Source organism: Notolepis coatsorum (genome assembly GCF_963971535.1).
Source record: "Notolepis coatsorum genome assembly, chromosome: 5".
NCBI lineage: Eukaryota > Metazoa > Chordata > Actinopteri > Aulopiformes > Paralepididae > Notolepis > Notolepis coatsorum.
Window position 1 is genome coordinate 124703832 of NC_140169.1, and position 14999 is coordinate 124718830.

General features: G+C 47.1%; 1 protein-coding gene across 1 annotated transcript; it reads left to right on the forward strand.

Annotated features, from left to right (window-relative positions):
- Positions 1 to 1629: 1629 nt before the first annotated feature.
- LOC311228011 (heparan sulfate glucosamine 3-O-sulfotransferase 5) lies at positions 1630 to 12804 on the forward strand (the record flags this gene model as incomplete). The annotated part of the gene is made up of 2 exons (XM_084313901.1): positions 1630 to 1736; positions 11874 to 12804. The coding sequence occupies 2 exons, from the start codon at positions 1630 to 1632 to the stop codon at positions 12802 to 12804; spliced, it is 1038 nt and encodes a 345-aa protein (XP_084170027.1).
- Positions 12805 to 14999: the final 2195 nt, after the last annotated feature.

The window sequence follows — 14999 nt, forward strand, 5'->3', positions numbered from 1 at the left end:
ACAATAGAAGGAGTTTTAGACGAATGAGGTCAGATCCCCTGTTTCCTTTTGTTTGTTTGTGTGCGTGTGTGCGTGCATGTGAGTTATACAATAACATGCCGCAGCAGAGATGCTTTACTTTCAACAACATGATTTCTTCTTTGTTGTGTGCATCCAGATATATTAGCTCTGTGTGATACAACATCATGCAAGACAAACAACGTGAAGAACTCATCGCAGCGTTCCTCAACAGTTATCTTCCAAGTCCCTGTCATAATTTAGGCATACAGAAATAGATCCTGCTTTCCCGTCATTAGTAGAAAGATGATTGTTGAAGCTGTTTTCTTATACATTTTGGACTATGGTGATGTGATGTATAGGCATAGCTGCGGCTTAAACTCTTAAACCCCTGGACTCCTTCTATCAAGATTTATTACTGGTGACAGATATGATACCCACCACTGTGTCCTTTATGAAAAGGTTAGATGGCCTTCTCTGGTTGAAAGGTGTAACTATCATTGGTATTTGTTTATTTTTAGAGCCCTTATTGGTAAATTTCCCCCTTACACCTCCACATCACTGTTGGAATGGAATCTTGGAACCTATTCTACACGTTCAAATTACTGACTGGTTCTTAGGGTTCCTTGAGTTTGCTCTGAACTAGGTAAAACTGCTCTTTGCTTTGATGCTTCCAACACCTGGAATGCGCTCCAACTGACCCTAAAGTTGAAGGTTCTTCCTTCTCTTGCTGCATTTAAAAGTATGATCTCCGACCCGACCACTGCGTATCCACTTGTAACGGTCTTAACTGGTTTATATTTTTTATTCGTATTTGTTGTGCCTATATTAATCTACTGATAACTGTCTGTTTTTTGTACGCTCCTCATCACTGTAAATGAGGGTAACCTCAGTGTCTCACAAGTTGAAATAAAGGTTTGAAATTAAATGAAATATAGACTCACACTTAAAGGTAGAATCTGTAATGTCGTCCAACAGTGACCTCTAGGCAAAAGAGCCCTTATTTGTTTATGCTTTACGTTTATGCTGTTTACATTTTTAGTTTTTGTCTGACTTGGAGTTGAGGATAAGGGAGGGGTTGCTACTCCTGGTCTGGAGAAATGCACAGTATAATAATAAGTTACTAAACTTCAACCCACGCGTCTGACCGAAACAAAAAAACAAGTAAACAAAGGGGTTATTTTGCCAAGAGGTCGCTGTATGACAGCATTACAGACTCTACCTTTAAACACTGTCTTGTGGCATCAGTGCATATTCAGCATTTATATTCTCCATCATCCGTTCACAGACATGTTGCCTATTCATGAGATCAAATCCGGCATCAAGAGTTGGCAGAAATAAATAAAGACGTTGGAGGATCAAAGGTGTGTGTGTGTGTCTGTGTGAGTGTGTGTGTGTATGTGTGTGTATGTGTGTGTGTGTGTGTGGGGGGGGGGGGGGTACAGAGAGTGGCTGTCTGCTCTAATGGCACTGCAGCACTTTTCAGGCTTCTGTGTGGCTTAATCACTTGTAAGGCTTGATTGAGTGTATGTTAATAAACATTAGGCTGTCTCTCTTCTCGCGGTGATTAGTGGTTTATGTGCTCCGCTCTCTGCAGGCTGAAGACGCAGGCCTGAAGATTGATGGAGGGCCATGCTATTCAAACAGCAGGCATTGCTGAGACAGAAGCTCTTCGTGCTGGGCAGCCTCGCTATCGGAAGTCTCCTGTATCTAGTGGCCAGGGTCGGGACCTTGGATAGGTGGGTGTCAGTGGTACATTCTGCACAATCCCTTCGTATTTTGACCATCTGAATTTCGGGTAGCGTTGTGTATTTTCTTGAAATGTTTCAAAGGAACACGCCGACATTATGGGAAATGTGCTTACCGTCTTCGCCAGAGTCAGACAAGAAGATACTAATTACATCCCTGTGTGTTCAGTATAGAAAGCTGTCCGGCTGTGAGCTAGCCTAGCTTAGCACAAATTAATGCAAGCTGATGTGGACCAGCTAGCCTAGCTATTGGCCAAAAACACATCTCCCGGAGTTTTAAGCTAGGCCAGTGGTCTGTATCCGCTTCCATTCATTTGTACTAAGCTAGGCTAGCTTTCTACTGAACACACAGAGAGGAAATTAGTACCTATCTTCTTGTCTGACTCTGGAGAAGATGGTAGGGGCATTTTCCATAATGTTGGCGTGATTCTTTAACTTGATGGAAAATAAGCCTTTGAGAACTTTTTCAACCCACCATATCTCAAAATACAAGCCTGTTATACTCCAATGTTTACAAACATTACAGTACAATGTAAATAGGCTAAACCTTTTACAGCCTCCTCAAAAGTCAAGTAAAACTAAATTTTAGTTATTACATACTGTCAGACCAAACATTTCAAAGTGGGGGGAAAAGGTCCATGTGTATTTAAGGAAATAACATGTTTCTTTCGTATCAAGTTAAAGCTACAATGTGCAATATTTTGATCACTGATTTTTAAATGTAAAGCAGCATCCTATGACCACTAACTCACTCATTCAGTAACACACTCACTCATGCTTAGCCGCACTGCTCCTAGTGGCAGGTCACAGGATATTTGCTTTGTGTAAAGTGCTTTGCATCTATGACACTATATGTGTCCTTGCTTCGTGTATATTTTCCCTAACGGAGTTGCACTTCCGCGTTCGGTTTGCACGATCTGATTGGCCACTGACGTACGCTCTCTCTACGCCCAAACAGCGCGTTACGCAGTTCTGCTAACAGCCTGCAGCCAGCATTATCCAATTCATATCAATCGAAATAACGTATTGTTTTCATCTCTCTATATTAAAGGGGAACTATTTTACTATTTCTTTCACTATTTGGGCACTTTTACACAATTCCTGTGAGTCTATGGAACACCTCTGTAATATATATATTTTTTTTATTCATTGTTTTGTATTTCTAATCAAGTCCTCAAAAACAGCATTTTTCTACCTCAAGATCTCAAGCTGTTTTGAGCCTGGGCTCCTAAACCACTGTGCGCGTTCTGGTTCTCCTGAACATTAACATGCAGCGGTGACTATATGACATCACATATAGGCACATTTTCAAATGACTCAGTTCAGTGAGGGTGAATATTGTGAGAGGAGAATTGGAAGAATGCGCCAATATGAGAATTTTGAGACATAGATCATATTAATATAAGTTCACATAGCTAGGAAACAATGCTAAACACTCAAAAAGGCCATTTATAAGATAGTTCCCCTTTAACGTGATTCCATCAACACAACATAAATGTTCAAAACATGACAAGACAGTTTGCATCACTTCCCACGGTTCTCGGCACTTATTCTACCGGTAGTGCGGTAGTTGTTGCCACGGTATTGGGTCTTTGGGTGAATACTTCATTGGCGGGGAAGAAGAACACTGATAGCGGTGTGTGGACCGTCCTGCGAGCCCCAGGCCACTGTCCTGCGAGCCCCAGACCACCGTCCCGCGAGCCCCAGACCACCGTCCCGCGAGCCCCAGACCACCGCCCCGCGAGCCCCGGACCACCGTCCCGCGAGCCCCAGACCACCGTCCCGCGAGCCCCAGACCACCGCCCCGCGAGCCCCAGACCACCGTCCCGCGAGCCCCAGACCACCGTCCCGCGAGCCCCAGACCACCGCCCCGCGAGCCCCAGACCACCGCCCCGCGAGCCCCAGACCACCGTCCCGCGAGCCCCAGACCACCGCAGACTAAAAAAGACATAGGCATAAAGTGCAGACATAAAATAAGCATAGCACATTAAATCACATAATTCTTCACATTAGGATCTGTATTTATTTATTTATTAACACAAAGAGTTAAACAAAAGTTTAAAAAAAATACATAATAACCATATTGTGTAGGAGAAGTTTAGAAGCCTAGAGGCTTATCGAGAACTTCCCCTGTTTTGTAAAATCAAACATACAAAAATAATATACATATTATTTAAAAAATACCAGTAATACATTCAAAAGATATGTGTTAATACAAACATACATACACACAGTACATACATGCATATACTGTATACTGCGTATAATACATAACCACCCACCCACCTGCCTACAAACCCCACCCACATAACCAAATGCATACCTACATGTATGACCTATTTATCTATCTACTACTTTTTGGATATGAGCATTTTTTTTGTAGTTGGCTTTAAAAATAAGCAGATGGAGATTTCCTCAGCATAGGATCAGCTGTATTCCAAAGATTGGACCCTCTATACCTCACTGAGATCTGCCTAAAGAGAAGTACCACAATAAGGTATATGCAGGTCCCTGGACTGACGTGTGACATATAAATGAAAATCCGAATTAAAAGAAAAAAAACGATTAAAACCATTTGGTAGATTATGATAATCATAAATGCATTTGTACACAAATATACATATATGTAAAGAATTAACCTCAGACACAGTTAGAATGTTTCGTTTCTTTTATTTTTTTTTATATCATATTTGTCTTTATTTTCCTTTTTCCACATGAAACAAGACACAGCACAATACAGTTACCACAATAATAAACAAGACATCACAGGACAGATACAGCAATAACAATAATAACAATAATAACAATAATAATAATAATAATAATAATAATAATAATAATAATAATAATAATAATAATAATAATAATAATAATAATAATAATAATAATAATAATAATAACAATAATAACAATAATGACAAGACACTTAATAATTCAAATTAATGCAAATTAAATAGTTATAATATAAATTAAACATATAAAGGAAAGAATGTTTAGTTTCTTGAAAAGAGGAGCAGATGGTTCAAATCGACTGAGAGGGTTGCCAGTCTGACAATTCTTTTTTGAAGTCAAATAATTTTTTGAAGATGAGATGAATGAGTGCTAGCTCATATTATGTTACAATAAGATGTAAGGAAAGATCAGACTATAATACAGGATTAAAAAACAACTTCTATTTATCAATGAACACACCTTCCTAATTATACCTACTGACTTCATTGCTTTTTTACAAACAATCTAACATCTTAATAAGCCTCTTTGTTTACGGTTTGATTGTCACTGATCAAATATACATACAGTAATAAAAGAGTAAAATAGTGCAATAGTGCAGTGCAATAAAATTGTTAGGAGCTGTTATGGTTTGAAACCGACCCCAATCGCACAACACAAGACAGGTATGGTGGTTTGCCAAGAAACAGATATTTATTGTGAACAGGGAAAAACAGGGAAAAGGGCACTGTCCCTTTAAGGGAGAATCACAAATACAGGAATATAATATGAGGGGAAGGAAAGGTGCCTTTAAGAGGCGGGCAGGAAAAGGGAACACTAAGGGAAAGTAAGGGAACGCCTAAGGGAAGGTTAAGGGAACGCCTTGGGACAGAGGAACTAGAGACTAGGTAAACCAGGGACAAGGAGAACTAGGGAGAGAGAACTAGGGACTAGGAGAGCTAGGGAACAGGAGAAAACGGGGACTAGGGGAACTAGGGACAAGGAACTAGGTGGAACTAGAAGGGGAGAACTTGGGACCAGGAACTAGGTGGAACTAGAAAGGGGAGAACTAGGGAACAGGAACTAGGTGGAACTAGAAAGGGAGAACTTGGGACCAGGAACTAGGTGGAACTAGAAGGGGAGAACTAGGGAACAGAGGGGACTGAGGCCCGCGGAGGCGGGCTGGGGTACAGGGAGGAACTGGGGACTGGTGGGAAAACATCTGGGCCGCTCTGCAGGACAGAGGAGAGAGTTAATGCACAAAAGGGAAAAAACAGAGCAGGTGCAGAACAGTCCAAATAACAAAGTGAACAAAGTAATAATATCTTCGTGTGACAAACACACAGGGGGAGATGTAAAGTCCAAAAATACTATTCTAAGTGAGAACCAAAAACAGAGGCATTACGCTGGGAGATGAAATGTCCAAACTAACTAACAGAGGCAATACGCTGGGAGATGAAATGTCCAAACTAACTAACAGAGGCAATACGCTGGGAGATGAAATGTCCAAACTAACTAACAGAGGCAATACGCTGGGAGATGAAATGTCCAAACTAACTAACAGAGGCAATACGCTGGGAGAGTGACATCACAATCAAAACTCACCCAGGCGTATGCGTAAAGGTACAGGAACAGCAGCGGGAACGGGGGCAAGAGGCATTACGCTGAGTGAGTGACATCACAATCAAAACTCACCCAGGCGTATGCGTAAAGGTAAAGGGGCAGCAGCGGGAACGGGGGCAAGGGCACTACGCTGAGTGAGTGACATCACAATCAAAACTCACCCAGGCGTATGCGTAAAGGTACGGGGACAGCAGCGGGAACGGGGGCAAGGGCACTACGCTGGGTGAGTGACATCACAATCAAAACTCACCCAGGCGCATGCGTAATGGTACAGGGACAGCAACGGGAACGAAGGCATCGCCACCGGGGCGGCTGGCTGTCCGAGCCGAGGGAGAGAGTGCTGGAACAGTGGCGGTGACGAGGGCATCGTCCACCGGGTAGCCGCTGTCGGAGCCGAGGAACAGAGTGCTGGAACAGTGGCGGTGACGAGGGCATCGTCCACCGGGTAGCCGCTGTCGGAGCCGAGGAACAGAGTGCGCGCCACACCTTGGTGTGCGCGTCGGAACAGGGAGCTGGAACAGTGGCGGTGGCGAGGATGTCGTCCACCGGGTAGCCACTGTCGGAGCCGAGGAACAGAGTGCGCGCCACACCTTGGTGTGCGCGTCGGAACAGGGAGCTGGAACAGTGGCGGTGGCGAGGATGTCGTCCACCGGGTAGCCACTGTCGGAGCCGAGGAACAGAGTGCGCGCCACACCTTGGTGTGCGCGTCGGAACAGGGAGCTGGAACAGTGGCGGTGGCGAGGATGTCGTCCACCGGGTAGCCACTGTCGGAGCCGAGGAACAGAGTGGCGCGCCACACCTTGGTGTGCGCGTCGGAACAGAGAGACGCATCGGGGTGCGTCTGCCAGGAGGAGTGTGCCAAGCACGAAGGTCTGGAAGATGCGCGTCAGAGCGCTGGTATGGAGGAGCGTGCCAAGCTCGAAGGTCTGGAAGATGCGCGTCTGTGCGCCGGTACGGAGGAGCGTGCCAAGCTCGAAGGTCTGGAAGATGCGCGTCAGTGCGCTGGTACGGAGGAGCGTGCCAAGCTCGAAGGTCTGGAAGATGCGCGTTGCGCGCTGGTACGGAGGAGCGTGCCAAGCTCGAAGGTCTGGAAGATGCGCGTTGCGCGCTGGTCTGGAGAGCGTGCCAAGCTCGAGCGTCCTTGGAAGATGCGCGTTGCGCGCTGTGGACTGGAGAGCGTCTGCGCTGGTCTGGATGTGCGTCAGGACGACAGCTGCGCGGGGGGTCTGAAGTGGATGACTGGGATGCCTCCCGTGGAAGTCTAGGGAGCGCAGACCAGTCCCACTCTCAGGCAACGGCGACAGCAGGCGAAGGCTGGAGCAAACATCTCGACGCCGGAGAATGGAACAGCATAGGCAGACAGAGGATCTCCCGAAAGAGTCTAGATGTTTAGAGAATATGACTCGGCAAGTATACAACACGACCCCACGCCAAAACGAGGGGAAGCGCCCTCGTATTTAAAGCCCACAGGGGGACTAATTAGCCTGCCACCACAGGTGCGAGAGATAATAGAATATCAAACAGGTGTGGCCACTAAGGGTAAGGAACGAGAGGGTGGGGGCTAGAGAGAGTGAGTAGGGAATTCCTAACAGTAGGCTTAAAGAAGACAGAGAATAGGGAATTCCTAACAGTAGGCTTAAAGAAGACAGAGAAAAGGTAGTGAGCAGCGGGCAAAACCTCACAGTATCCCCCCCTCCAACGGGAGCCACCCGGCGACCCAAAACAAATACAGACAGAGTGGCAGGGGGCAAAACAAGAGGTACTGGCCAAGCCAGCAGGGGAAGCCACCACAAGAGTGGGGCTAGCAAAAGAAACAGGGTCGCCGAGGGGTAACTAGGGTAGCAGAGGGGCAACTGGGGGAACTGGTCTAGAGGAACTGGGTCTAGAGAACTAGTCTAGAGGAACTGGTCTAGAGAACTGGTCTAGAGAACTGGTCTAGAGAACTGGGCTAGAGAACCGGGCTAGAGAACTGGTCTAGAGAACTGGTTTAGAGAACTGGTCTAGAGAACTGGTCTAGAGGAACTGGGTCTAGAGAACTGAGGGGCAAGCAGGGTAGCAAAGGGTTAACCATGGAAGCACCGGGAAAGGGCTAGCAGAGGGAAGGTTAGCTGCCAGGGCACTGATAGCTACAGGGCCTATGCTAGCTGTACTGCTACATCAACATAGAGGCTGCGCAAGCTGCCGGAGCCAGGCTAGCAGAGGGAAAGGGTAGCTGCCAGGGCACTGATAGCTACAGGGCCTATGCTAGCTGTACTGCTACATCAACATAGAGGCTGCGCTAGCTGCCGGAGCTAGGCTGGCAGACAGGGCTGGACCAGCATGAGAGCACAAGCTAGCTGGAAGGACAGTCCTAGCTGTGTGAGAAAAACTGACCTTGCTAGCTGAAAGGGCAGTCCTAGCAGTGGGATAAACTACACAAAAAGGTGGAGGTCATGCAGAGGGACCGGGTTAGCTGCTTGGGCCTGGCTAGCTACAGGGCCTATGCCAGCTGCAAGGCTGCATTAACATAGAGGCTGTGCTAACAGCCGGGGCCAAGCTAGCAGACTGGGGCTCTGCTGAGGGACTGGGTTAGCTGCCAGGGCATGGCTAGCTACAGGGCCTATGCCAGCAGTAAGGGCTGCATTAACATAGAGGCTGTGCTAGCCGCCGAGGCAAAGCTAGCAGACAGGGCCATGCTGGTAGTAGAGGCCTAACAAGCTGCAGGGGGGTCAAACAGGGCAAAACGGGAAGCAAACAGGGGAGCTAACCGGGGAGACTAACAAGCTAAACAGGGGAGTAACAGGCTAACAAGGGAGCTAAACAGGACTAACAAGGAAGCTAAACTGGGCTAACAGGGAAGCTAACAGGGCTAACAGGGGAGCTAGAGGGGACAAGAAAAAAAAAAGGCAAACTCAACATACACAGTCTGTGCTGGCTGGGGTCGTAGACTTGGTGGGGTCGTACTGTTATGGTTTGAAACCGACCCCAATCGCACAACACAAGACAGGTATGGTGGTTTGCCAAGAAACAGATATTTATTGTGAACAGGGAAAAACAGGGAAAAGGGCACTGTCCCTTTAAGGGAGAATCACAAATACAGGAATATAATATGAGGGGAAGGAAAGGTGCCTTTAAGAGGCGGGCAGGAAAAGGGAACACTAAGGGAAAGTAAGGGAACGCCTAAGGGAAGGTTAAGGGAACGCCTTGGGACAGAGGAACTAGAGACTAGGTAAACCAGGGACAAGGAGAACTAGGGAGAGAGAACTAGGGACTAGGAGAGCTAGGGAACAGGAGAAAACGGGGACTAGGGGAACTAGGGACAAGGAACTAGGTGGAACTAGAAGGGGAGAACTTGGGACCAGGAACTAGGTGGAACTAGAAAGGGGAGAACTAGGGAACAGGAACTAGGTGGAACTAGAAAGGGAGAACTTGGGACCAGGAACTAGGTGGAACTAGAAGGGGAGAACTAGGGAACAGAGGGGACTGAGGCCCGCGGAGGCGGGCTGGGGTACAGGGAGGAACTGGGGACTGGTGGGAAAACATCTGGGCCGCTCTGCAGGACAGAGGAGAGAGTTAATGCACAAAAGGGAAAAAACAGAGCAGGTGCAGAACAGTCCAAATAACAAAGTGAACAAAGTAATAATATCTTCGTGTGACAAACACACAGGGGGAGATGTAAAGTCCAAAAATACTATTCTAAGTGAGAACCAAAAACAGAGGCATTACGCTGGGAGATGAAATGTCCAAACTAACTAACAGAGGCAATACGCTGGGAGATGAAATGTCCAAACTAACTAACAGAGGCAATACGCTGGGAGATGAAATGTCCAAACTAACTAACAGAGGCAATACGCTGGGAGATGAAATGTCCAAACTAACTAACAGAGGCAATACGCTGGGAGAGTGACATCACAATCAAAACTCACCCAGGCGTATGCGTAAAGGTACAGGAACAGCAGCGGGAACGGGGGCAAGAGGCATTACGCTGAGTGAGTGACATCACAATCAAAACTCACCCAGGCGTATGCGTAAAGGTAAAGGGGCAGCAGCGGGAACGGGGGCAAGGGCACTACGCTGAGTGAGTGACATCACAATCAAAACTCACCCAGGCGTATGCGTAAAGGTACGGGGACAGCAGCGGGAACGGGGGCAAGGGCACTACGCTGGGTGAGTGACATCACAATCAAAACTCACCCAGGCGCATGCGTAATGGTACAGGGACAGCAACGGGAACGAAGGCATCGCCACCGGGGCGGCTGGCTGTCCGAGCCGAGGGAGAGAGTGCTGGAACAGTGGCGGTGACGAGGGCATCGTCCACCGGGTAGCCGCTGTCGGAGCCGAGGAACAGAGTGCTGGAACAGTGGCGGTGACGAGGGCATCGTCCACCGGGTAGCCGCTGTCGGAGCCGAGGAACAGAGTGCGCGCCACACCTTGGTGTGCGCGTCGGAACAGGGAGCTGGAACAGTGGCGGTGGCGAGGATGTCGTCCACCGGGTAGCCACTGTCGGAGCCGAGGAACAGAGTGCGCGCCACACCTTGGTGTGCGCGTCGGAACAGGGAGCTGGAACAGTGGCGGTGGCGAGGATGTCGTCCACCGGGTAGCCACTGTCGGAGCCGAGGAACAGAGTGCGCGCCACACCTTGGTGTGCGCGTCGGAACAGGGAGCTGGAACAGTGGCGGTGGCGAGGATGTCGTCCACCGGGTAGCCACTGTCGGAGCCGAGGAACAGAGTGGCGCGCCACACCTTGGTGTGCGCGTCGGAACAGAGAGACGCATCGGGGTGCGTCTGCCAGGAGGAGTGTGCCAAGCACGAAGGTCTGGAAGATGCGCGTCAGAGCGCTGGTACGGAGGAGCGTGCCAAGCTCGAAGGTCTGGAAGATGCGCGTCTGTGCGCCGGTACGGAGGAGCGTGCCAAGCTCGAAGGTCTGGAAGATGCGCGTCAGTGCGCTGGTACGGAGGAGCGTGCCAAGCTCGAAGGTCTGGAAGATGCGCGTTGCGCGCTGGTACGGAGGAGCGTGCCAAGCTCGAAGGTCTGGAAGATGCGCGTTGCGCGCTGGTCTGGAGAGCGTGCCAAGCTCGAGCGTCCTTGGAAGATGCGCGTTGCGCGCTGTGGACTGGAGAGCGTCTGCGCTGGTCTGGATGTGCGTCAGGACGACAGCTGCGCGGGGGGTCTGAAGTGGATGACTGGGATGCCTCCCGTGGAAGTCTAGGGAGCGCAGACCAGTCCCACTCTCAGGCAACGGCGACAGCAGGCGAAGGCTGGAGCAAACATCTCGACGCCGGAGAATGGAACAGCATAGGCAGACAGAGGATCTCCCGAAAGAGTCTAGATGTTTAGAGAATATGACTCGGCAAGTATACAACACGACCCCACGCCAAAACGAGGGGAAGCGCCCTCGTATTTAAAGCCCACAGGGGGACTAATTAGCCTGCCACCACAGGTGCGAGAGATAATAGAATATCAAACAGGTGTGGCCACTAAGGGTAAGGAACGAGAGGGTGGGGGCTAGAGAGAGTGAGTAGGGAATTCCTAACAGTAGGCTTAAAGAAGACAGAGAATAGGGAATTCCTAACAGTAGGCTTAAAGAAGACAGAGAAAAGGTAGTGAGCAGCGGGCAAAACCTCACAGGAGCAGTGCAATGAAATAGTTAAAAGCATAAAATGAGCATAGAAATGCATGAAATTGGCAGGAAGTGCATACAATTCATGAAATTGACAGGAAGTGCATAGAAATATAGGAAATGTTGAAATATATTAAATATATATAATAATTAAAATAATCTTACACATTGTGGCCTTTTCTCTTTTTCTCATTCAGGCTACAGCCCATTTGCCCCATTGAGAGCAGACTGCACCCCCCTGAACCAGGGCAGATCCCTCTTCGAACTCTGCAGTACAAACGTGGCCTACTCCATGAGCTACGCAAGGGCAATGCCAGCAAAGAGCAGATCCGCCTGCACAACCTGGTACAGCAGCTACCTCGGGCCATCATCATTGGGGTGCGTAAGGGGGGTACACGTGCCCTACTGGAGATGCTCAACCTGCACCCAGCAGTGGTCAAGGCTTCACAGGAGATCCACTTCTTTGACAACGACCAGAACTATGCCCGGGGCATCGACTGGTACAGGGAGAAAATGCCCTTCTCTTTCCCTCACCAGATTACCATTGAGAAGAGCCCCGCCTACTTCATCACGGAGGAGGTGCCGGAGCGGATCTTTAAGATGAATTCCTCCATCAAGCTGTTGATCATAGTGCGCGAACCCACCACGAGAGCCGTGTCGGACTACACGCAGGTGCTGGAGGGCAAGGAGCGCAAGAACAAGACCTACCACAAGTTCGAGAAGCTGGCCATAGACGCCAACACCTGCGAGGTGAACACTAAGTACAAGGCTGTACGGACCAGCATCTACACCAAACACTTGGAGCGCTGGTTGAAGTATTTCCCAGTGGAGCAGTTCCATATTGTGGATGGGGATCGCCTCATTACAGACCCACTGCCAGAGCTGCAGCTTGTTGAGAGCTTCCTCAACCTCCCCTCGAGGATCAGCCAGTATAACCTGTATTTCAACGCTACCAGGGGATTTTACTGTCTGCGATTCAACATCGTCTTCAACAAGTGCCTGGCGGGTAGCAAGGGGCGCATCCACCCGGAGGTCGATCCATCTGTTATGGCTAAATTGCAGAGATTCTTCCATCCTTTCAATCAGAAGTTTTACCAGATCACTGGTAGGACATTCAACTGGCCATGAGGAACTCTAGGACCCCTTACAGTGAGGTTGTTCCGCTGGTGTTTGTAAAACGCCAGGCTCAGCAATGTCAAAGGATATCAATAGCACTTTGATTGAATTTAATACAAGAATGACAATGTGACCAAATATAAAAGGAAGTTGATGTCTGTTTGTTTCTATGTGAAGACAAATGGTTTGATGGTTTGGCTAAACGATTCCGTTCAAAGCACTTGATCTTGCAACATATTTCACCTGTTTCACACTGTCTCCATTAAGATTTCCACTTTGGTGTGAGGTAAACTAAAGAGATAATTTTCTGTCACCATTTTGCTTTTCAAAATACTTATCATCAACCGCCAACATTTATCCATGCTGTTATGATAAGCTTTAAGTGTGATGCCTTTTCATGATTAAAAATAAAACAGTTGAATACATGCAAACCGCTTACTCTTCAGTAGTTTGTAAGCAATAGAATTGTTAATTTGCTTAATTTTTTTTATCTGCATGTGCAATCAAGATACCAATACCATATTTAAGATTCTGGTGTTGTTTCATATATTTTTCAGACCATTGTTATTTCATATGTAGACTGCGTAATTTATTTTAAATAAATTATTATTATTCTTTTAAAAAATCGAATTCTCTTGTTTAACTTTTCTCAAACTACATGTACCAGGACAACAATCTGAAAAATAGCGAATGCTCATAAGAGGGGGTCTCTTTATTATCTCAAACATGACTTAAACCATGTCCACGTCTTTTAAGAAAAGTCGTGTTGTATCGTAACTTTTTTTTTCTTCCCCCACAGCTTTTACATGGCAGTACCCCATACGCTTGGTGAAAAAGCCATGGTAATATGCCATCTGATAGTTATTGTCAAACCAACTGTTTATTCTATGATAATTAGCAACTTTGTCTTATGTGCAACAAGTACCCATTCTGTATCATAACATAAGTGTGTTGTTCTGTAACAAAAAAGGATTTAATTAAAATAACATTTAAACATTGGTCGACTGATTTATTTATCTCTTCACTGTCTCATTTAACATGACCAGTACATTGAATACTGTGTTTATCTATTATCACCCATACCACACATAAAGTTACTGTATAGCCTACAGGGGTCTCAAACTTGCGGGCCAATTGCGGCCCGCTGGATGATATTTTGCAGCCCCCTACTTGACATCAAAGTTAAACTCAGCAAGACCGACGGCTTCTCAGTTACAGTGGGTGACAATATTGTCACAAGGAAAGAAGAAATTACCTACCTGGGTTCCATCCTAGAGGCAAATCTTTCCGGTGACAAAATGGCATCCAATGTAATAAAAAAAAGTCAACCAACGAACTCGATTCTTGTACCGGATCTCCTCACTGGTAAACAAGAATGCCCTGAAGACTCTGGCAGGAGCACTCATTCAAGGGTACTACGACTATGCTTGCACCTCATGGTACCAAAGCACCTCAAAGGCGCTAAAAACTAAATTACAAACATCTCAAAACAAACTGGTCAGACTACTGCTTGACCTCACTCCTAGAACCCACCTCACCCCTGCCCACTTTGACAACCAAAGGATGGCTTAGAGTAGACGACAGTACAGCAACTTGCAATGGGCCTGGTCTACAAGATACACTACACGACCAAGGTACCCATGTACATGTCAAAATACTTCCCAAAGGTCAGTGAATACAACGATCACAACACCAGAGGGAGCTCCACAAATCATGTTAAACCCAGATTCGGCTCAAACAAGGGACTAAACACGTTTCGCAATTATGCCACATCAATGTGGAACGCCCTACCCAAAGCTGTAAAGGAATGTGAATCACTACCCACTTTCAAAAACACTCAAAAAACACCTATACGGGAGACTGCAATTCGAAACTGGCCCCTGTAAATGTCCTAACACAACCCCCTCCAATGTACAGTAAATTACCAAGTATGGTCTTGTCAATATTCCAATGTACAGTTTTGCTTGTACAGTTGTACAGTTATTTGTACATTATACATTGCACATGAGGCATTTCACAAGACCTCACTGTTCAGTGTGATTTGAGTAATCACTGCTTGATTCAATATTTTGAATGGTTGGCACTTGGCATACACACCTCTCCCTATTGCACTCTAATCTGTGCTGTATTCATCAAGTGACTGTGGATACCAAGATGATGCTGACATCTAGTGTTGTGTGATTGTATATGACACCGAGTTATTTCGA